Below are 23,053 nucleotides of genomic sequence, written 5' to 3'. Positions count from 1 at the left end.
TGTGCTACAGAAGGCCCATGATCATTAGAAAGCCCACAAACTTGATGAAGAGTCACGCCTGCCAGTTGGAAAGTTTCTTTTCTGGTTTTGGTGAGGGCCCAGGGGAACCTGTTCCCCACCCTCAGGAAGTTTGAAGAAGAAATGTTGAAGAAAAATGAATGGCTTCTGCGTTAGAGAACCTGGAACGCTAGGGCCTGGGAGCTGAGGGTGACAGAACAGGGTAGGCACTGGAAGTGAAAACAGGAGCCTGGCACAGTGAGCCTGGCACACAAATGACTCTCTTATGCTGAACCACCCTGCAGACTGCTGACCATTGATGGCTCTCAGGAATCAACAGTAAAGACTGAATTTCTCTTAATATGCAGTGTTTGGTTCCCCTGGACCTTTTGGAGCTTTGGTCAAGTCAGTACTGAGCAGACCCCGTGTCTAGCCCTCAGTGGGGCTGTGGGGAGGAGGGACAGATCTGCATGGGCCTTGGCAGTCGTTAGGGAGGGTTTCCTGGAGGAGGCTGGGTGAGCAGGGGGAAGGCTAGTGATGGTCACACGGGTTTCTCTTCTTTCCACTCTTCACAGTGTGTTTCCTGGCTGTTAGTGACCTGCTGTCCGTCCCTCCCTCAGCATTGAGCTCTGTTGTAAATACATCGCACCAGAGGCCACTGTGATGCCGCTGTCTCCTCCTCACCTTCCTGCCCGACCATGTGACACCGGCTCCCTATAGACGGGCATCCCCCGATGTACAAGCCCTTTCATGTATTCCTGCCAAAAGCATTGTTTTCCAGGGCCTTTGACTGACACAGGCCTCCCTAGTCCAAGGCTCCCTGGCTCCCGCCTTTTCCATGTCCAGGGGTAGCCCCTGCCTATTCTCCCTGCCTTACCTAGGGTGCAGTCTCCATCAGAACTGCCCCCCTGGGCCCTGATTCCCGGCATTAGGCAGTGCACATGGTCCAAATGTCCTCCCCCCACCCCCACCCAGGCTCAGGGACCTTCATTCCTTGAGGTTGTTCTTACATGGTCCTCCCTACCTTAGGGGAGGGACTGTGCAAAGGGTAATCCTTATTTTTCCCTTTCAATTAAACACCAGTCAGATACCTTTTTATCCCAGTCTTACTCTTCCAGGCTTGGAAGACTTACAGAGTCCAGGATCCAATCCTTAGGTACAGGGAGGGGTGGTGGATAGCATCACAAGAAACTAGCCTGAAAATCAGGTCCAGCCAGTCCAAGCACATGGCCTCCCATCTGGGGAGAGCCCACCGTCCACTCCCACATGTCTGGGCACCTGCCCTGGGCTGAGGCCAGGCTGCTCCAGGGGCCTCTTGAGCCCTCACCTGCCACAGAGCAACCCAGGTGAAGTACAGCCCATGCACAAAGCCGCAGGCTGAAGCCTGTGGAGTTGTTTTTAAGAATCAAATTTAACGGTTTTCATAATTGGTCCCTGGAGGTGTGCAGAGTGCCCGCTTGCCTCTTCAAGACCCACAGCTTATCTTTGCCATTTGTAGTTTCATGTCGCTCTTCATAGAAACAGTACAGCCCAGCATCCTTCATCTTTGCCCTCTTCCAGCTGCCTCATCACAGCACCGTGGCCTCCCCCTGCTGCCCAGGCACGACATTTCCAAGGGCAGGGAGGGGCAGCCTCCTGCAGCCCATCTTTTCTGTGACTGTCTTAGGTGATGCGTAGCCCCCTCCACCTTTCCACCCAACAACTTCCTATCCCTGTCCTGCTGCACGGTCCGGAGTCTGGGACCTACTTTGTTTCTTTGTTATTTATGACCTTGTGAAAGAAAATAAATACCTCCCAACCTTTATCAGTCTAGTCTTTCTCTCTTAGTTGTCCATATTTCTGCTGACAGTGTGTTGGATGTAGTCACCATAGAGCCCCACAAACCCCTTTCCTGCAGCCCGTCAGCATCATGTGTTCTGCCTGCTCCCCAGATCCAGAATGCCTAGTGGAATGAACAGAGCCAACCTCCACCACAGCCAGGGACACGTGGAATCCAGTCCCATCTCTTCACATTATTTGTTGTGTCAACTTTGGTCCAGAAAAGGACAGTCTGTGTACCGTCCACGTGACCTCAGACCCTTATGGCTTTGCCATCTGCCAACACCCAACCTTTGCCCACAGCCCTGATCGTCTCCTGAGCGCTAGACACTTAGTTCCATCTACCTCCTCAGATCTCTCCGAGATGACCAAAAGCCACTCATGTTGACCATTCCTAAAACTGAATTAACTTTCCCCCTAAAACTAGTTCTTTCCAGGTTTCCTGTCTCAGGAAATGGTACCACGATTTCTCCAATTGCCCAAACCAGACAGCCAGAGCTTTCTAGACAGCTCCCTCTCTTACACTCATATTTAGTCTACCAAACCCTGTCCATTCTCTTTTCTATGTCCCCTCTTTTACCCCACAGCTGCGCTAACTGAGGCCTCGTCTGTCAGCTAGGTCACTCAGGACCCTCGCTGGTTCCCTGCCGAAGCCCCTCCCTCGGGCATCCTCTGCAGACTGTTGGAGTCCTCTTCCTAGAAGGCTTTCAGGCCGGGATGCCTAAATTAGCACCCAAGGCACAGCTCTTACAGGTTGTATGAGGTAACTACGTACTTTCTTTGTGCTGTAGTTTCCTCATCTCAACAGTACCTACCCACAGGGTCTTGAGTACGTAAGTTAATATAGGTTAACTGGCTCTCTCAGTAACTGGCACAGAGGAGGCACTAAATAAATAAGTTTGTGTCATGTCACTCCCATATTGTCCTTAAGACCTTTACTCAGAGTGGTCTGTGGGCCAGTAGTATCAGTCTCATCTGGAAGCTTGTTAAAGATTTTGTCCCCACGCGGACCTACTGAGTAAGAAGTGATCTGTACTCAACAAGCACGTGAATTCTGATAATTCTGATTTAGATGTTCACGAAGTATTTCAGGGTGAAGCATGACATCCCCAGCAAAGAAGAAAAGTGCCTTGTGTGTGGTGGTTCTCCCACCAAGCCCTTTGGAGGACTCTTTGCTGGGCTGTGTGCCCTTTGTCCACAGGGGGGCAGCATGATCACATGTGTGGTTTTCAAGAACACACATGAGCCACTTTTGTTCACCAGGCAAGTCATACTAGTCATCACATTTTAGACGTCACCTAATTCACTTTATACATATCTCATTTAATCCTCACAGCAACCCTATGAGGTAAATGATTTTGTGTTCCTTTTACAGGTAGGCAGACAGGTCCCAATTCATACAGCTCAGAAGTGGCAGGGGCAGAATTCAAACCTACGTTGTTTTCATGCTGTCTGCTGGACTACGCAGGGGATCCTGGGCAGAGGTCATTTGGTCCAGATACCAGACTTAAAAAAGCAAGAGGATGTTGACCAGGAAAATGAGGCTCTTCAGGTTTGATGGATGGAGACAGAATGAATGAAATGTTTGTTCAGCTTTGTGTTAGGTATTGTGCTAGTCACTTACATTTCCTTGATCCTTTATCTCCAATTTAAAGACAAGGAAACGGAAGCTCAGGGATGTGAAATGTGTTGTCCACAGCTACAGCCAGGAGGGGGCAGCATCTTTGTCTACTGAGCGTTTCGCTACACTGCAGCAGAGAAGGAACCGTTCATATGTTCACACACTATATCCTTAATGAGCACCTACTATGTGCTGGCCGTAACAATATCCTCATGAAGACTACACCTCAGTACGATAAACTCAAGAAGGGAATACACAAGACCCCTGGGCACTTTGAAGGATTATTACAGAGCCAGAAGGAGCATGTTTGGGTCAAACCAAAGGCCAGTGTGTCACACACACATACACACTAAAAAATTCCCAAGGAAAAGTTCTTGAAAGAAGAAGGGAGGCAAATTTTGGGGTAAACACATTTAATGGTGGGAAGAGAATCTTGAGATTGAGAGGACTCAGGCCAAAGGCATGACGGGAGCTGGGCGTGTCTTCTTGGTGGTATCTTCTTTTAAACCTGCTGTTACGAGCACTTATTTACTGATTACACAAACCTGAGCACCTCTTCTGTGCCAAGCTTCCAATGGCCTTTGGAGACAGATAAATACATGAGGAGGCTCTTCACATGGCCGCGTAGTCTAGAGACCATTAGAGTGACCTCGTTACGCAAAGGCAAAGAGGACAACCAAACTTCTCTGGAAACAGGTCAGAGAAGGTTTCCCAGAAGGGAGCATTCGAGTTGAGCTTTGAAGCATCATCACGGAGGTAGAGAAGGAAGGGAAATACATTGCAAGTAGAGGGACAGCATGCAGAAGCCCAGGAGACTTGGAAGTCAGTCTGAGAACGGGAAGATAGTACGCTTAGTGTGGCTGGAAGAGAGGCTGTGGCAGGAGGCAGGCCATAAAAGCCTTGAGTGGCAAGAATGGGGAGTTGTCTGAAGTTAGGGCACGTGGGTACCCTGTGTAGATGGATTGGACATCTGTAAAGAGGCAGTTGTAGCCCAGGTAAAATAAAAGGCAGTGGTGGACCTAACTAGGACAGTGAGAAGAGAGGACGGGCTCAAGGTTTTGGCGGTGGGATGAACAAGATAGAAACTGATTCAGACAGTGAGGTGTGAAGAACCCGTAAGATGGATTCGAGGGCTTGTCATCAGAACTGGGGGTAGGGAATGAAATAGTCAAGGCATTAATGAGGGAAAAGCAAGAAGAGAGCCCGCAACAGGAGTAGAGAAAGCAAAAGGCAGTCACACTCGTCCCTGCAGGAACAGTGTGTTGTTTGTAAGCTTCGAGCCAACTCCTCCTGCCCCAGCTGGCTGTGCCATCAGCAGCCAGAATCAACACATTCTCACTCTGGTTCCATGGCTCAGAAAGTTATGTAAACTCAAGAGGCTCCCTTATTCCTAGAGCTGGCTTTCTCTCCCAGCAGTTTGCTAGAAAACCCCAGCCGGTAGCCAGGCAAAACCTTGGAATCTGAGACGAGCCAAGTGGTTGGCCTCTTACAAATGGATGGAGAGAACAGCTGAGTAGTTAACTGTGTGATGGCGGAGAAGGTTTTTCCTGATGATCAGTGATGATGCCACATGTTGGTGACTAATCAAACTTAAGCTTAGTATAACTGACAATATAATATGTTCCATTTCTAAAGCACATTTTCATCCTTGAGATCTCACAGCTCTTCTGTGAGTGGGCTGAGCAGACAGGTTAGCAGTGCCATCCTACAGATGAGAAAACAAAAGCTCTGATAAGGAAAGTGATTTGCCCAAGGTCACACAGTAGCGCAGCCTGGCTAGGACTCAGGCCTCAGAACTCCCAGACCAGTGCATGTCTTACCACCCCCAAACCACACCAGAGAAGAGATGAGGGGTGAGGTGTGGAAGAAGATTGGCGCCTGGTGACAGGCACTCACTAGTGGTGACCGGCTCTCAGCCACGTACTAGCTGGGTGACCTTTGGTGCATCAGGATCCTTATCCAAAGAAAATGGGTTGATAACCCTTAAATCATAGGTGGCGTGAATGTTAAATGAGACCTAAGGGCATAGTATAGTAAATGTGTGCTTCCTGCAGTAGTCAAGGTGAAAAGCGGTAATTGCCATGGTGCTAAGAAGATAAGGGGATGGTTGGGAATCCCAAAGGGAGGAGAAACCAACGTAATAGCCATTAGATCCAATGTGCATTGGGTTCCCCTCTCCAACCCCACCAAGGGGGGCTGCTCTCAAGCAGAACAGTTAGTTGAACTTGGTGTGCACTTGGGGCCTGAGTGCTTCCCAGTATTGTAAACCCTCCTATGGCCTAGGAATGTCCTCAGATTTATTAACAGCTTGTTTTCAATTGTGATAAAATACGCATAACATAGTCTTTTATCATTTTAACCATTTTAAGTGTATAATTCAGTGGCATTAATTACATTCACAATGCTGTCTACCCATCACTACTATTTATACTCAAAACGTTTTCATCGTCCCCAACATAAACTGTTCTCCTAAACAGTAACTCCCCCATTCTTCCTCCCCTGGGCACCTCTAATTTGCCTTCTGTCTCTGTGAATTTGCCTATTCCAGGTAGCTCATGTTAGTGAAATCACACAACATTTGTCCTTCTGCATCTGGCTGATTTCACTTAGCACGCTGTTTTCCAGATCCATCCATGTTGTAGCATGTATCAGAATTTCATTCCTTTTTGTGGCTGAATAGTATTCCATTGCATGTATACACCATGTTTTGTTTATTCCTTCATCTGCTGATGCACACGCGGGTGGTTTCCACATGTTGGCTATTGTGAACAATGCTGCTGCGAACACTGGTGTACAAATACCAGTTGGAGTCCTTGCTTTTAATTCTCTTAGATTATACCTAGGAGAGGTATTACTGGGTCAAACAGTAGTTCTATGTTTAACTTTTTGAGTAATCACCAAACCATTTTCCACAGCAGCTGCACCATTTTACATTCCTACCAAAAATGCGCAAGGGTTCCAATTTCTCCACATCCCTTTACAACACGTATTTTCCTTTTTTAAAAAATTATAGCCATCTTAGTAAGTGTGAAATGGTACATCAATGTGTTTCACTAATTTTTCATTCCAGGACAGGCAGATGTGTAGGGAGAGAGTGAGGAACCCTGGGAAGAGCCCGCTAGAGGGCCTTGGAGTCGGGCCTGTGAGCTGACGCTGACTGGCCCAGGCCCGGGAGGCTTTCCCTGAGTGTCCCCTAAGAGCCAGAGGGTCTCATGGCTCCCCCAGGAGAAGGTTCTCTCTAGCACCGGCGAGCAGCGGAGGCTCAGCGGCTCCCATAGGAAGAATTGACCGAGCAGAGGCAGCGGGATAGATAACCTTGCTTCTCCAAGGTAAGCCGCTGACGAATCCTCTTTCCCTTTTTACTGCAAGAGAGTCCAAACCAGCGATTCCAGAGCCCTAGGACCTGAAGGGCATCGCGAAGTTTCTAAGCAGATGGTGCCTTCTACGGGACCTTGTGCAATTTTTAAAAGATTAATACAATGGTTTGGTTAAGGGAAAAACAAATCTGTTTTTCTGAAACAGAATACAGAACATAAAGTTAGACAAAACCTTTTCTCCTGGAAAGACATATCTGAATTCCCAAGACTAAAGAAAAATTTAAGTTTATCAAAAGAAAAAGGTATGGATTTTTTGAGTTTGAGACACATTAATCTAAGGACTCATTATACACCTGTGAGGTAAGCTCCCATTTACATCACACACACACACACACACCCCTAAACCTTCTTCTCAAGGCCCAAATCAAATGTCACATAAGCCGGTCACACCAGATATGAAGCGATGCCCCTTCTGGACTTTTGTTACACATCACATGTCCCCTTTCTGCAAGTATTGTCATCACGCGGGTTTTCTTCTCTGGGAGCTCTTCGAGGACAGAGAGTCAGAGTCATCCCAGCATCTTCAGCCCCTGCCAAGGGCCTGGCACAGAGGTGTCAGCAGTAATGATTAGTTGAATGAATGAGTGATGGACCACATATAAAAGTTGTGTCATGAAAATACCATTGGTATCGGTAGCATCATTCGCCCACTGCTCCTGCCCCAAGCACCTGTGAAGCTTTGGAAAGAGCCTGCGTCCCTGAGTCAGGAAATCTGCTTGCTAGTCGGCTCAGACACTGACACACTGTGGACAAGTCACCTCACCTTCCTGGGCCAGGGAGAGTAACTGCTGCCCTCCCACCAGGTAAGGTGATGAGCAGATGAACAGGAGGCCTCAGGGTCATGGTTTTAGTTATATTCCACCTGAAAATGTGATGAACTTGAAAGAAGGTAGAGAAGGTACTTATCTATGGTGATCTGTTTGGGTCATGCCCTTAAACCCTTAGGCAGAAAGACTGTCACCTTAGCACCTCATTCCTTTGAGATAGTCTTTGATTTCACCAGGGGCTACCCAGTTCAAATGCGAATATGCCCCTGGCAGGGACAGAGGGACCCTCTGTCACTCAGACCTGAGGGAGAACGAGCCTAGCAAGCATTTGATGGGAAAGGTCATGTGACAAAGAAAGGGAATAAAAGAAGGATGGGGCAGAGAGGAAGAAGGGAAAGAGACAGGCTTTACTTCCTAAGGGAGAGAAAGTTGTGGGGAATCCCAAGGTGAGAAAGGAAAAAGTCCAGAGAGAAAGAGGTTAGAAGCAGTTGGTAGGGGAGACCTCCCCAGCGCCGCATCCCGGCTCTGCTTCTAGCTGTGTGAACTCAGGGAAGTCTTTTCTTTGAGCCTCCTTTGCCTCCCTTGTCAAAAGGGATGATAATTGTTGTGAATAAGACAAGGGAAATAAAACAGCTGGCACAGAACAGGCACAAATGTTTGTCTCCTCCCCTAGTCCTTGGCTGATTTCATAGCTTTGCCAAGTGTACAGCAGTCTGCAGGCAAATGCCCATCTTCCCACCTCACCCCCTCTCCTTTGGCTTCTCAGCTTCAGCAGCCAGGGTCCCCACACAGGGGATTCTTTGAGTGGTTCCATGAAAGGGCAGTTTGTGCTGGCTGCCCTCAGCATTGCTGGACAAAGGCCCCCCAGAATCAACACCCTCTCACTTCCTCCTTTCAGACTGCTCTCCCTGCCCCCTTGTGTGGGAAAGGAGACAAGTGAGGTGGCCGCTGCTCCCTGCGCTCCATAGGGATGCATTGCTACTCTTTCCATGTGTTTCTGGGCCCCAATGTGGAAGCCCTCTCAGCCCACTCTACCCATAGGGCTGTCCCCTTTCTCCCAGCTCCCATGATCCTTAGGGTGAGTACCCCACAGCTTTCCACTTGATTGTATCTAATTCTCTGTTTGGGCATGTGCTAATTTTGCCTTAAGGGCAGTGAGCAGGCCTCCTCCTTTTCTTCCGTGGAGTGCCTAGCATGAGATTGGTCATACAATAGGTGTTCATTGCGCATCTGTAGAATTGAGGTGATTCATTTGCATATTCAACAAATATCTCCACCCGACAGGGCTCTTAGCCATTAGGCATTAATGGCACACAAGACTTTTCAAAGTCTGGGAAAAGGTTGGAGACTCCTCTCAAAAACTTGGCTCCAAAAGATATTATTGCTAATGATAGCAAAACAACCACAGAAAAATAACATGTAACGCAGACAACAGAGAGCTAGTTAAGACCTTTGGAGACAGCCAGACCTGGATTTGAATTTTACCTCTGTCACTTTACAGCTGTGTAACCTCAGGCAAGTTCCACATTCTCTGCCTCAGTTTCCCTCATCTGTAAAATGGGGGTAATAGTACCTATCTCGTTGTGAGGACTGAGGAGCCAAATCCACCTAAGTTCTCAGTCCAGTGCCTGGCCTGTGGTAAATGCTCAATATGTGGTTACTAATGATAACAATAATAGTCATTCGCATAAAGAATATTTATTTCTTGGAGGGAGGCTTTCGAGGAATATAGAGTGCAATGCCAGGAGCCCAGGTTGGACGAAGCTGTTGGAGTAAAGGTTGAAGAACAGTGCAAGAAAGAAAAAAACGAAATCATAAGCAAGCTCTGCCCCAAGTCAGTCCTATTTAGAATTAACTGTCCACCCACTAAGCACTGTTAGGGCCCCACAGCAGGACTAATCAGAGTTTCTGAAGACATGGAGACTCGTGCAAATATAAAAGAATAAGGCCTTGCCCCCTCTCCAGCTGTGCTGCAATGGAGGGGCACAGCTGTAAAAGCCATTGAGAGGAAAGGCCTGGTGAGGTAGAAAAGACGGGGACTCAGGCCAAGCTCCCCTGTGTAACCCCAGGCATGACACTAACCCTTCCAGACCTCATTTTCCTGCTCTGTTGTCCTCCCTGGGTAGGTGAGGTTCAAGAGAAGGAGGGCTAAAGTGTTTTGAAAACAAACATACTGGCCAAACGTAAGGTGGTACTATTTGTAGCTCTGGGGGGCGTTGCTCCTCCTGCCTCCCCCATTTGCATGGCCCTGCCCCTCCCTCCGAGCCTCTGCAGACCCTCCCCATCTTCAAGACTTGGCCATCTCTCCTGACTGTGATGTCTCTGGGGGGCCTCTGCTCCTGGCTCCACCTGTGGCCACACTGTCTCGTAATAATCTGCGGGTCTGGGCAGGGTCAGCACCTAATTCTCCTCTTCATTCCTGGTCCCTCAAAGGGCCCGGCTCTGAGTCAGCACCTGGGCAATGTGATCTGAAAAGACAAATGACCCCTTCTGCTCTGGATTGCAGCCTCCAGGATAATCCATCGCTATGGCATGCAACATTTTCACACTGTGCTTGGCTAACATTTCACTCGGGATGAACTTGTCTCGTTCACCTACTGGTCGTCAGCTCCCAGGAACTGCACCCTGCACCTCACAGCCCCACAGCACGAGCCCTGGCTTGCCCCTAGGGATGCTCAGTAAGCACTTGTTGCTTCATTTGCAGCCAGACAGTTCTTGGGTCTCAGTCACCTCGTCAAGATGTTTGATAGTTGTCACCTCTCAGACATTTTGAAAGTAGTGGTTCACAGTACAAGGTTTGGAGCCAGACTGTTATCTAACTGCAGCTCTGCCTTCTTGCCTGTAAAATAGGACAATGACTGGCTCAAGCTCATAGGTTTGGGAAGAGCATTAACTCATGGATACACATGAGACGGTGCCTGGTGCGCGGGAAACTCACCAAGTTCACGGTTGCTGTGATTAGCCCAGACCCACCCTGCAGTTCTGAGATGGCCTGGCTCTGATCCCTGCGGCAGTGAAGAAGGGGAGCAGTGTCGCCCACAGACAGTAGCTTTCTGTCTTAGTCGGTTACTCTGGAGCTGCAGGAGGCAGGTTGTCAGGATGAGACTGAAAGGGAAGCAGAATTTGCGCGCGCACACACATACACCCCCGCATATATGTCGCTCTGGCAAATTGATTTTTCTGAGCTGTAGGCACTTGAAAAACAGCAAATGCGGGGAGAGGCTTTCTCTGAACTCCCCTTATCTGCCTAAAGATAGATTCTCCAAAAGGAACTCTGCAGTCATAAATCCCCTTCCCGGGAGTTTCACCAACCAGGCAAGACTGACTCATCACAGGAGAAGAGACCAGAAGTGGACACCACACCCAGACAGACGACGGCAAACTATCACACCTCCCATCTATTCTAAGGGCCCTTCATCTTTCCTAAAAATCATTTCCTCTCCCCTAAGAGGCCTACATCGTCCCTCTTTCCCTACTATGATGGTATTTAATCCTGAATTCTAAGCCACCTTGGGGAGCTACTCATTTTTCTGAGTGTCCCCATGTATACATGGTATATACATGTTAATGAACTTGTTTGTTTCTTATTAATCTGTCTCTTACGAGTATTACAGAGGTCTCAGCTAAGAACACTGAAGGGTAGAGGGAAAATTATTTTTCCTCCTCTTCATGTCAGTAATTTAGTAAGAGAATTTCCAGAATCGGGGAGTACTCTGCAGAAACGCTGGGGGTGCGACCAGGCGCTCAGCGAGGCTCTGCAGGAAGCTGGATGTCAGCACCTCAGAGCCCTCTCCTTGGAGGCCAGAGAACTCTGGGAAGCAGAAATCCTGACGTGCATGGTGCCGGGGGGGGGGGGGGGGGGAGCACAGCATCTAACCTCCCAGAACTATGTGGCTTCTTTGTGAGCAAGACACACGCTCTTACCCGTTGAGGAACCTGAGCCAAGTTGCCTGGAATGTTCTCTTTGCACAAGTGCTCAAGTCTGACAGTCACTCATCAAAGCAGCCTTAGCTCCTGCCAGCCCTTCTGCTGGGAAATACGGCTCCTCATTAACACTCTGCCTGCAGAAGTTCTACCTGTCCTTCAAAGCACAGCTCGAGGGATGTCTTCTTATTCATTTACCCCCCAAATGTTTGCTAAATGCCTACTAATTTCGAACCAGACCTCCTTCTGGGGGGTACCCAGAGGACTAAGGGGCGCAGAGTCTAGTGTGAGCAGCCAGGCAAATAAATAAATACTGAAGTTCAGTGACATGGGGGCTATAATAACACAGGCATTTATGAAGTATAGTGGGGTCTTAAAGCATCACCCTTTAGGGAAGGCAACTGGCCACAATTAAATAGAGCAATTTCAATTTAAGAAACGTGTGATGACGAAAAAAGAATCAGTACATGTGAAAGAAAATGGCTGGACGCTCAAGTGTTCAGCGAAGGCCTCTCTGAAGTGACGCTGAGCCAAGAGCTCAGCCAGGGAGGATTTGAAGGAGCAGCAAATACAAAGGCCTGACAAGTGAGTATGATTTTGGGGGCGATGAGGATGGTGGTTCTGAAGAATAGAAAGAATCGTGCCTGGAATGTAGTGAGAGGGGAATGGTGGGAGGTGAGCCAGGTTGAGACTATGGCGTAACGGGAATTTTGTACTCTGCATTTTTTTCATGCAATGTTATATTGTAAGAATATTCTCAGTTGTGACAAATGCTTCGTAAACATTTTTAATGGCTGTCTTAAAAATCATCATATGAAAAAAAAGAAAGTTGCTTTCTGCGTAAAAAATATCATGTGAGGTACACGGCTGATACAGATACACTCCCTGCTCAGTCTTCAGCAGAAGGCAGTGGGCAGAAGGGCAAAAAGCCATGGGAGCCGGGCTAGCCCGCTCCTGCAAGTGTCCTCATTGCCACCTCTGGGTCCCTGTGGTCAAGGCTCGAAATGGTAAAAGCCCCACTGACCAAACAAACCCCAGAAACTGTTGCTATTGTCCTGTTCCCAGCAGAGAGTGTCTGAGTTCCAGAAACCTCTCTCCAGCATTCTTGCCCAGTCCTTTGTATTGTCCATTCTGCGACTCATGCCTGGAGGAGAAACAGTGTGAGTTCTCAGGTGTCCCCTGGTAAAGGCCACTTCCTTGTCTCCCATTTGCAAGGGACAGACCATGCTGACAACGCCCTCTTCCAGAAGGTCATTCTCCTTTCTCCTCTCCTATCCTAACTTCTGGCTTCTGGCTTCTCTGGAAAGCCCAGGAATTCCACCGATGTTCTCTCTGCCAACAGTTTAGTCTTCAGGGCTTGAGCTGCAGGGTCTGCGGAATTCCTGTCCATACTCGTGTATCCACTTGTTGGCCACTGGGAGAGGATGGGGAGGAAGAAGAGATCGAGCTCAGCTGAGCGGACAGCGGCCGTGCTCACTGTCGGGGCTGTGTAATGGCCTTAAATCTGCACCAGGCAACTCAACTGCCTCACTGGCAACTCAGTCCAGCTCTGCTATGGACTATATGATGTTGCTTCTAGGAGAAATAAGTAGCAAAGAGGACACTGTCCCCTTGAAAAAGCCCCTGACAGGTCCTGTCTGATACAGACTAATGTTCAAACCTGTGGATTCTAAGAAACAGTCCCCTTTGATTCATGTGGCTCCTAAAAGCCTCCCACCCCCGGGTGCCAGACTAACAAGAGAAAAGGGGTGGCTTCTCCTGTCAGTGGCCATCTCAGCGTGAGAATCCCTTCTACTTCTGTCTTCAGAGTTCAGTGCTTTTGAACACATATGACATAAACACGTCCCTACTTAGTTATCTCTTCCTGGTTAGACCATCTCTTCGTGGGGAGGCATTGATGGATGGTTCTCACCTTGGGATGGAGGCCTGGGACTTAGCAACTACTCCTCGGCCATACTCAGGACTCAAGGCCCATCTGGTCGGGTCAATAAACTCTTCCTGACACCTGTTCTGTGACAGGATTCCAATCTGTTGGGGACAACCACCCCAGAATCTGATCGCAATATAACGGGGTTCTGTAATGAAGCTTTTGGAATGAAAGGCCTATGCTATTTTCCATCCACCCCCCTCTCCCTTTATTGTGAACCCCTTACCCCATTCACATGCCCTGAAAGGCAGGCCTTACCCCATTTATCTCCCACCAAGACAGGACAGCCAGCGTGAAGTGTGTCACCGTCCCCTTTACCACTCCTATGCAGGTTCCACCAAAACAGTGCTGCATTCTGAAAACAGAAAGGCCCCGCACCAGGGGGGTGTCAACCCAGAAACTCAGTCTTTGAAAGCACATGACAGAATAAACACATGCACGTTATTACAAGAAAACAGACTGGAGGCAAGGTATGCATCAAATGGCACAAAATGTCTCAAGTTGCCATTTACTCAATCATTTGTGCATATGTCATTTATTGAGGGCCTCGCCTGCTGCAGGCCCTAAAGATGCAGAGACAAATCCTGTCCAATGCTACTCTCAGGAGCTCACAGTCTTGTGGGAGAGACAGACATAAAAACAGACCAGGACGGGACAGCATGAGAAGTCCTAGGAGAAAGGTGAGCATAGGGGGTCACTGGATCAGAGGGGAGGCACTCAACAAAAACCACAAGGTGGAACAAAATATGCGTAACACAACTAAGAACTTACTAATTCAGACGCTTACCCTTCCTTTGGCACTTGCTAATAGCACCCCTCAGGAAGCCAGCGTTATCACACTCCCCACTTTACCAGCAAGGAAGCAGAGGCTTAGGGGCTTTAAACAATGCAACTAAGAAGGAGCCAAGTCAGAACTCAAGCCCGGGTGTCTTGAATCCAAGTCCTACATGTCCTTCTTTCTGCCCATACCCAGCATTTTTTCCTGTACACTGTCTATGGACTAACTTTAACCTTGGTCAACCCCATGAGTATTCATAGGTATCTGCATTTACTTATCAAACACACTGTGCTAAGTGCTTCGTAGGCATGATCTCATTTATTTGTCCTCATTTCATTCCTGCATTCAGTAAGGGCGCCATCCCTGATTGACTGATTTGAAATTGGGGGGAAATATTCATTCAACACATCTCTTATGCACGGTCCTCCTCTGGGCCTCACCTGATTTCACTCTCTATTGCCATATGTGGTTACTGCCTGTCGCCTGTCTGTGAGCTCCTGGAGGACAGGACTCTGAGTTTCCCTCATACCCTCACTGCCTCCAGCCAGCCCGCAGTGTTTACTGAATGAACGACTGAGACCAGTTGCTGGAGAGGATCGAAGATTAATAAAACAGTTCTTCCCTTTGAGGAGTTCTTTCGTAATAGGAAAGGCAGATATGTAATCATCTACTTGTAATATAAGTGTAAGTACTATAAAAAATAGAGGCACAATACCATGTGCTTGTCAAGAACACGAAGGGGTTATCTTTTGATTCTGGGCATCAGGGAAAGGCCTCTTCTTATCCCGCCTCCCAGGAAAAGGCTTGCAAGCACAGACAGCATGAAAGCCAGGGTGTTAGGTGCTGTCTTCTTACAAGCATCTGTTGGGACCAGACCCCACTCACCTTCACCACAGGCACACTGAAGTTGGCATAGATGAAAGCTGTGGCTCCTCCCGCTTCCACCGAGCTCAGCTACAACACGAGAGAAAGAGCCAGAGTTGAAAGAGCCCCTGCCTGCCCGATTCTGCCCTACCTGACATCTGATGGCCTTTCTGCAGGTTCCCTCCTGTGAACACTCCTATTTCAGCTCTGGGAGAATTACTTATTGAAAGACAATCACCCAATTTAGGAATTAAGGGAGCCTACTCAATGGCATTAGTGTTTGATGGCAGGGCTTCAAGAGGACGACACTTAGGAATCCCCCTTTCTTGATCCTTCCAGCCAGCATCCTGATGGAGGGCTACAATGAACAGCTCTGAAGTAAAGTAGAAGTTTCATAAAACATTCTTGCTACATAAGATACCCTCTGTTATTTTCCATTTTATCTTATTCTATTCTAGTTCAGAATTCTTAAATGCTGACCAGATAGACTAAATTGATTTCACAGTTCACTAATGGATCATGACCTGTGGCTCACAGGACAGTTTAGACTATATGATGAGTTTTGAAAGTTGGGTACCGTAGGAACTACTGATAGCATCTTTGGCATGTTTCCCAGATCACTCAGTCCCTCTCTAGGTAAGTAACCTTAGCTAAGGAGTTTCACCACTGGTATACTCTAGAATTATCGATGTGTTCTTTTAACATGAAGATGTTTTTCTGATTGTCAAAAAAAAAAATACATAAAATTTTTTTAAAATAATAGGAAAATACTTAAAAGTAATATTCCTCATCATTTTACCATCCAGAAAAAAAAAGCAATGTTATATTTTACATCCTAATAGTTGACTTTTTTTGAGGACTGACTGACTATATGCTAGGCATTATATTACCGTGTTTCCCCGAAAATAAGACCGGGTCTTATGTTAAGTTTTGTTCCAAAAGTCGCATTAGGGCTTATGTTCAGGGGATGTCATTCTGAAAAATCATACTAGGGTTTATTTTCCAGTTAGGTCTTATTTTCGGGGAAACACAATAAGTCTTTACAAACATATTATCCCACTTATTCTTCACAACAATCCTAAGAATTGTTATTGTTATTATTCCCATTTTACAGATGAGAAACTGAGATGCAGAGAGATTAAGTACTTTACAAAAGGTCACATAACTCTCCAGTGACTGAGCAAGGGTTTGAGCTGAGCCAATGCTATCGGACTACAAAGTCCCCGCTCATACCTTTATGTTATTACATTCTTGACATTCAGGGTATTTCCTAATGTTTATTATTATAAACAACACTGCACTGAACATCTTCGTGAATAAAATTATTTTTGCATTTTAGATTGTTTTTATAGGAAAGAATCCAAGCATTAGTATTACTGGGTCAAAGTATATGCATATATTTAATACTTTAGTTAGTTTGTTTCATTTTAAAAATTTTTAGAAATATAGCTAACATACAATATTATATTAGTTTCAGGGGCACATCATAGTTATTCAACATTTATATACCTAAAAAAGCGATCACCATGACAAGTCCATCAACCATCTGACCCCGTACCATGCTACCACAATATTATTAACTATATTCCCCATGCTGTACATTATATTCCCATGACTTATTTATTTTATACCTGGAAATTTGGACCTCTTATTCCCTTCCTCTTTGTCCCCTTTTATAAATTTTTCAATTACAGTTGACATTCAATATTCTTTTATTTTAATTTCGGGTGTACACTATTGTGGTTAGACATCTATATAATTTAAGAAATGATCCCCCTGACTAGTCTAGTACCCACCTAGCACTATACATAGTTATTACCATATTATTGGCTATATTCCCTGTGCTTTACATCCCCATGACTATTTTGTAACCAATTTGTACTTCTTGATCCCTTCACCTTTTTCACCCTGTCCCCCAGCCCCCTTCCATCTATCACCGCAACAAATCTAGTACCTATCTGACACTACACAGTTATTACAATATTATTGACATTACTTCTTATGCTATACCCTACATCCCCATAACTACTTTGTAACAACCAATTGTACTTCTTAATCCTTCCCCTTTTTTCGCCTACACCCTCAACCACCCTCCCATCTGGCAACCATCAAAGTGTTCTCTGTATCTATGAGTTTGTTTCTGTTTTGTTTGTTAATTTTGTTCTTAGATTCCACATATAAGCAAAATCATATTGCATATATCTTTCTCTGTTGATATACTCCACTTAGCACAATAACCTCCAGCTCCATCCATGCTGCCACAGATGGTAAGAACCCATTTCCTTCTATGGACGAGCAATATTCCATTGTATATATGTACCACTACCTCTTTATCCATTCATCCATTGATGGACACCCAGGCTACCCCCATATCTTGGCCATTGTACACAATGCTGCAGTGAACATATGGATGCACATGTCCCCTCGAAGTAGTGTTTTGAATTTCTTTGGATAAATACCCAGAAGTGGGATTACTGCGTCCTTCATTGTCTCTTCTTATAGCCTTTGTTTTAAAGTCTATTTTGTCTGGTGTAATAATTGCTACCCCAGCTTTTTTTGTTTGTTTGTTTCCATTTTCATGAAATATCTTTTTCCATCCCTTTACTTTCTGTCTATGTCTTTCAATCTGAAGTGAATCTCTTGAAGGGAGCATATGTAAAGGTTTTGTTTTCTTATCCATTCAGCCCTCCTATGTCTTTTGATTGGAGGATTTAATCCACTTACCATGAAAGTAATTGTTGATAGATATGTAGCTATTGCCATTTTATTATTCATAATTTTGATTTTTTTTTTCCATCTTAAAGAACATTCCTTGTAATACTAGTTTGATGGTGATGAACTCCTTTAGCTTCTTCTTGTCTGGGAAGTTCTTTGTCCTTTGATTTTAAACGATAGCCTTGCTGGTAGAGTAGTCTTGTTTGTAGGTCCTTACTTTTCATCATGTTGAATATTTTGTGTGAATGCCTTCTAGTCTGCAAAGTTTCTGTTGAGAAATCAGCTGACAGTCTTATGGGAGACTTAGCAAAAGTCTCAGAGCACACTGAGGTCACTCGCCACCCGCCAGGGGCCTGCCAGACTCCAATACCTAGTTTTCCAAGAAAGAATACAATGTGTGTGGGGGGGCTGACGGCTCACCCAAGAGAGTGCCTCTGGCGTTGGGGGAGTTGGGTGTGGCAGGGTCCCAGTGAATCTGCAGGGCGGAGCTGCAGAGCTCAGCAGGCCGATCAGATTCAGATTTGGACGTAAGTGTAGGGGGAGGGCTCAACACAGGAAAGATGGCGCCTGCCTGCCAGCTTCACAGGAGGAGGACCTCACACAGAGAAAATGCCATCTATCCTCCTGCCCTCCCCCCACAGCCACAACTTCAGAGTACGCCCCTATGTGTTTCTGACACTTCCCGAATCACTATCCCTCCGCTGGAGCCCAAGGTGAGTGCCTGGGAGCAAGTGAGTCTGTGTGTGGGCTGTTTAAGAGGATATCTAGGTTTCCCGCAGCCTTCTGTCCCACCCAGATGGTTGGAATCCTGACTCTTTTCACAGCCAGATGTTGTAGGGTCTCCTCTTCTTGGCACCAGTGCTCTGGGCTGAGGAGCCTGGTGTGGGAGGCTGGGGTCCCTCGCTCCTCTGGGGGGAACCTCCATAGCAGAGATATTCCTCTTGATTCTCAGCTGTCACATGGAGGCTTGGAGCCCATTCCGTGTCTCTGTCCCTCCTACCAGTCTCAATTTGGCTTCTTTGTATTTTCAGTTATAGGACTTCTGTTTGGCTGGTCTTCAGATGATTCTCCAGTTAATTGTTATATAATTTCATTGTAATTTTAATGTGTTCACGGAAGGATGTAGGCACAGTGTTTATCTACTCTGCCATCTTGGATTTCTCGTATTTAAAACTTTTAATACACACTGCTAAATTATTTTCTCACCAGCACCATGACACAACAGTGCCAGTCTACACCTCACCCTGGTTAACTGTCTCCCAGAACATTCATGGATCCCACCATATTCACCTGCTACAGAGCGAGGGCTGTAGGAATTAGGATGTTAGCACTTGTCAGAGGAAACTGGACTCACTTGGTGACTCAGAACCCAGAAATGGCAGGGGTGACTTTTAGCCTTTCTGGAATCCTCCCTGTAGCCCTCTGGGAAGGACAATGAGAGCAACAATTTGCTCCTGTGTTCTAGTAACTAACAAACTGGATGATTCTCCTATAACCCCTGTTGTCAACCAGTGTGGATGTAAGCAAGATAAAACAGAAACCTGGACTTTCCTGTCTTCCTCTACCTGTGGACTTATCCAACAAATTTAAAAGAGAATCTGATCTGTGTACTACGAAGCTCATGAGCAGGAATGTGAGGTCGGTGGGGAAGGGACGGAAATCTTCCCTCTGTAAACTTCCCACTGTTTTATACCAGGACTGATCTCATATCCAGTCTGAGCAGAAAATCACTAATTTGATTTCAACTCATCCCTTTGTACTTCTCTACAACATGACTCTCATATGCTCCTCAACGTTAATGCTTGTCTTTAGAAATGTTTATAAAGGTCTATACCTCAACCTGAAGATGACAGCATTGGGTATAACCTATACTTCCAAGGTCCCATGACACGGATGCCCCTTTACGGGGTCCTTTACTTTGTGGGGTACAATAATAGGAACATATTATATGAAACTTGACAGAATGACATCCCCCTATATTGTCTCATCAGATCCTCAGGGCAAGAAAACAAGCTCAAAGAACAGATGTGATTTGTGTGAAGGCCACATATTAAGTAGCAGAACCAGAATGAGGCCAACCGACTCCAGACCCAAAGTGCATTCCAGTCCAGTGTTTCAAATGCTCACAGCCTAAATGCACACATGCACGCGTTCTTGCCTTTGCGATTTAAAATTGCTGGGCTCTTGCATCCATGCTACCCTTATCGTAGTAACTGGGCCTCTCTAACAAGGGAATCAGCTGTGGAAGATATTTGAGGGTCAAAAAATAGAGAAATACTGGCCACAAGACATCCATTCATTGGTTGGTATCAATAGTCTTCAGTGCCTGTGACCTTCCATGTTAGCTTGCTTCATCAACCAGAGATGCAAACAGCTGCCGACTCAAGATGTAGCCCCTTCCTGGAGAGCTGGTCAGCTATCCCTCTATACCTGATCCGAATACTCAGAATGACCACTAGAAGCCAAATACCATTGGAAATGGCAGCCTTCCAATTCTGCAGGAAGTATAAAACTGAGCCACAAGAAACACGTTGGAATCGCCAGCATTAAAGACTATAGAGTGCCAGCTTCTGATTGCCCTTCCGTGGCTGCATTGTGGAAACCAGATACAGCAGTAAGAAAAAAGGGAGGGGCAGCTGGTTAGCTCAGTTGGTTAGAGCCTGCTGGTCTTAACAGCAAGGTTGCTGGTTCAATCCCCACATGGGCCACTGTGAGCTGCGCCCTCCACAACTAGATAGAAATGACTGCTTGACTTGGAGCTGATGGGTCCTGGAAAAACACTTGAAAAAAAAAGGGAATGCTAGCGGGGAGGTGTCTGCTATTCTAATGAGCCTGAAACCAGGACTTCATCTTTGGGCGTTACGTAGAGCCCTTATATTTAGCATATTTATCCTATCAGTTAACAGTAATACACCTCTTATAACTTAAGTGACAGATGATTGAAATTCTGACTAGTCCATAGAAAAGGAGGTGAACCCGATATGATCGGAAGGGGAGAGGATAGATGAGATCATAAAGACTGGGACCAAATCCTGTAGGATTAGGTATAAATTAGGTGAAGAGGCCAATTTATTTTTTAAGGGGGTGTAATGTAGATTTTTATAGGGAGATGAAGTGCATTTTCATTACATATGAGCGCGTGACACTTACTGAATTTCTCTCTAGGCATCATCTCTGTTCTTCCCCCCTGTAATCTCAGCTGCCTCATTTCTCTTCTCCTCCCCATCACAGTTCCACAACTTCATCTACAGGTCTGTGTTTTTCACTGCCACTCATCTATGGGACCTCAAAGAGAGGCTCTCGCATCGTCTTCCTGGGTTGGCCCTCAGAGTAACCCAACTTCCCGTCGTAATCACGGCTTGTGATAAGGTCATATTAGGTCTACACATGCTTGGGTCTGACTTGTGTTTCTGTTTCTCTTGAATATAATTAAAATTTTTTATTTTTATTAGTTTCAGGTGTACAAAGCAATGTAATGGTTAGATACTTACACCCCTCACAAAGTGATAACCCCCCACAACCACCCCCAATCTGACTTGTAGTACCTCCTGTAGTGCCTAAGAAAAATGCTGTCTGAAATTGAAAAAGTCCTGCAGATTTTTCAGCTGTGAGTACCAGACCAAATCGACCTCTGAGACTGCTTTGAGAACAAGAAAAGAGACACCTGGATAGTCACTAAGTAAGAAGCCCTGGTTCAGAGCAAGACTCACATAGATCATAAACGTTGCAACTCGGTTCCCGGACTTCATTCTGTACAGGGGGCTGCTGGGTGACTGAGACAGAAATAAAACGTATTATTTTATGCAGTTGGCACCAGAGTGAGAGCCAGGATTCCACCATAATGCTGGGAAGAGAAAAATGGGGGTGTCACGGATGGGATATAGCCTTGAGCTACATCTAGTGGGGTTTGTGCCCATCTGTGCTGGCAGGTACTCAATATGCATTTTTTTTTACTCATTTATTAGACACTCATATAAGTGAATTGTATGCTAATCAAACAAAATTGCTTGCCAGTAGTGAAAGTACTATATAAGGGGTTAATTGCACCTTTAGGTTCTTGGTGAAATAAAGAAATAAATATATAAAAATTATAGATGGTTATTATATAGGAATACCAAGTTAGAAGACTGGCGTTCCCATTTTTTTGCTGAAGAGACAACCCCTTTTCTTGGGTCACAGAACAGTTTGAGATATAATTTACATATCATAAAATCCACCCATTGTAACTATACCATTCAATGCGTTTGAGTCAATTTTAACAGTTGTGCGAGCAACCGTTCCCCCAATCCAGTTGTAGAAAACTTCCATTGGCTGAAAAAATTCCCTCACGTCAATCCCCACTCCCACACCCAGTCCCAGGCAAACACTGATCTACGTTCTGTCTCTATAGTTTTGCCGTTTCTAGAAATTTCCTATAAATGGAATCAGACAATACATAGATAAGGAGAGTGACTGGAGGAAGGGCAACCTTCACTGGAAATCCCTGAGTGAAGCAAGACAGAAGACTCCATGACAGGCCACATTCTTCTCCCCACCAGCAAATTATGGAGCGGGGGATGGTGGCACATAAGAAAATGAGTAAGCACCAATTGGCCTGAAACCGAAGCTTCAGGTCTTCCTGGAACAAGAAGCTTTATTTTAAGATTTCACGTAGTACTCCCTGGGAGCCCTACATGAGTTCTGCCTCAGAAAAATAAACGATAGTCTGGTTCCCCACCCCAGGAGGCTGGCCCCCGACCCCCCAGTTACCGTAGCATGGTCAAAGTGAGGCTCGTAGTGCCCTCCGATGCCGTAGTTCACCACCTGGAGATACTCTGCATAGGGAGCCTGGACATCAAGACCTGTGAGAGCAGCGATGCGATGGTCAAGGGTCAGCAGCACGGGGTCAGCGGTGTCCTTCAGCCAGGCACTAAAACACACCACAGACATGCGCATTAGTGGTCTGATGCCCGAAATGACAAATGTCTGTGAATGAATGAATGAATGAATGAATGATGTCAATTGCCAGAGGAAGAAAGAAATGGAAGGAGGGAGGCAGGACAGGAAGATAGACACAATGCCTAATGACCTACTCATTCCTATGCTAAGTCTGCCCAGTCCATTTTGAGCTTTGTCTCAACATTCATACATTGATTCAACATTCTCCGAGACCTACTCAGGTCCTGGGCTAAGTGCCGTGAAGAGTGAAGGTTCAAAGTACCAGGCACTGGGACACAAAGAGGAAAACAACAAAAACCCTGCCTTTAAAACTGCTATCATTTCCCC

The 23,053-nt window shown here is 46.2% G+C and overlaps 2 protein-coding genes across 3 annotated transcripts in view; one reads left to right on the top strand and one right to left on the bottom strand.

Moving 5' to 3' along the window:
• Positions 1 to 1,801, top strand: part of PPME1 (protein phosphatase methylesterase 1) — a 57,791-nt gene extending 55,990 nt beyond the window's left edge. The window contains exon 14 of the mRNA XM_074335782.2: positions 573 to 1,801. Within this exon, the coding sequence (XP_074191883.1) occupies positions 573 to 591 (19 nt within the window). The 3' untranslated portion in view covers positions 592 to 1,801. The remainder of the gene's footprint in view (positions 1 to 572) is intronic.
• A 10,474-nt stretch (positions 1,802 to 12,275) lies between these two features.
• The window catches only part of P4HA3 (prolyl 4-hydroxylase subunit alpha 3), a 42,414-nt gene continuing 31,636 nt past the window's right edge, over positions 12,276 to 23,053 (bottom strand). For both annotated transcript variants that reach the window (XM_019744296.3, XM_074335776.2), the window contains 5 exons: positions 22,538 to 22,697; positions 21,499 to 21,561; positions 15,095 to 15,163; positions 13,690 to 13,786; positions 12,276 to 12,918 (listed from right to left, as the gene is read on the bottom strand). In XM_019744296.3, the coding sequence (XP_019599855.2) occupies positions 12,848 to 12,918; positions 13,690 to 13,786; positions 15,095 to 15,163; positions 21,499 to 21,561; positions 22,538 to 22,697 (460 nt within the window). In that variant the 3' untranslated portion in view covers positions 12,276 to 12,847. The remainder of the gene's footprint in view (positions 12,919 to 13,689; positions 13,787 to 15,094; positions 15,164 to 21,498; positions 21,562 to 22,537; positions 22,698 to 23,053) is intronic.

Source organism: Rhinolophus sinicus, chromosome 14 (genome assembly GCF_057876585.1).
Source record: "Rhinolophus sinicus isolate RSI-liver-muscle chromosome 14, RSI-T2T, whole genome shotgun sequence".
Classification (NCBI taxonomy): domain Eukaryota; kingdom Metazoa; phylum Chordata; class Mammalia; order Chiroptera; family Rhinolophidae; genus Rhinolophus; species Rhinolophus sinicus.
The sequence above is the reverse complement of the archived record's forward strand: the minus strand, read 5'-3'. Positions and strand labels throughout refer to the sequence as shown.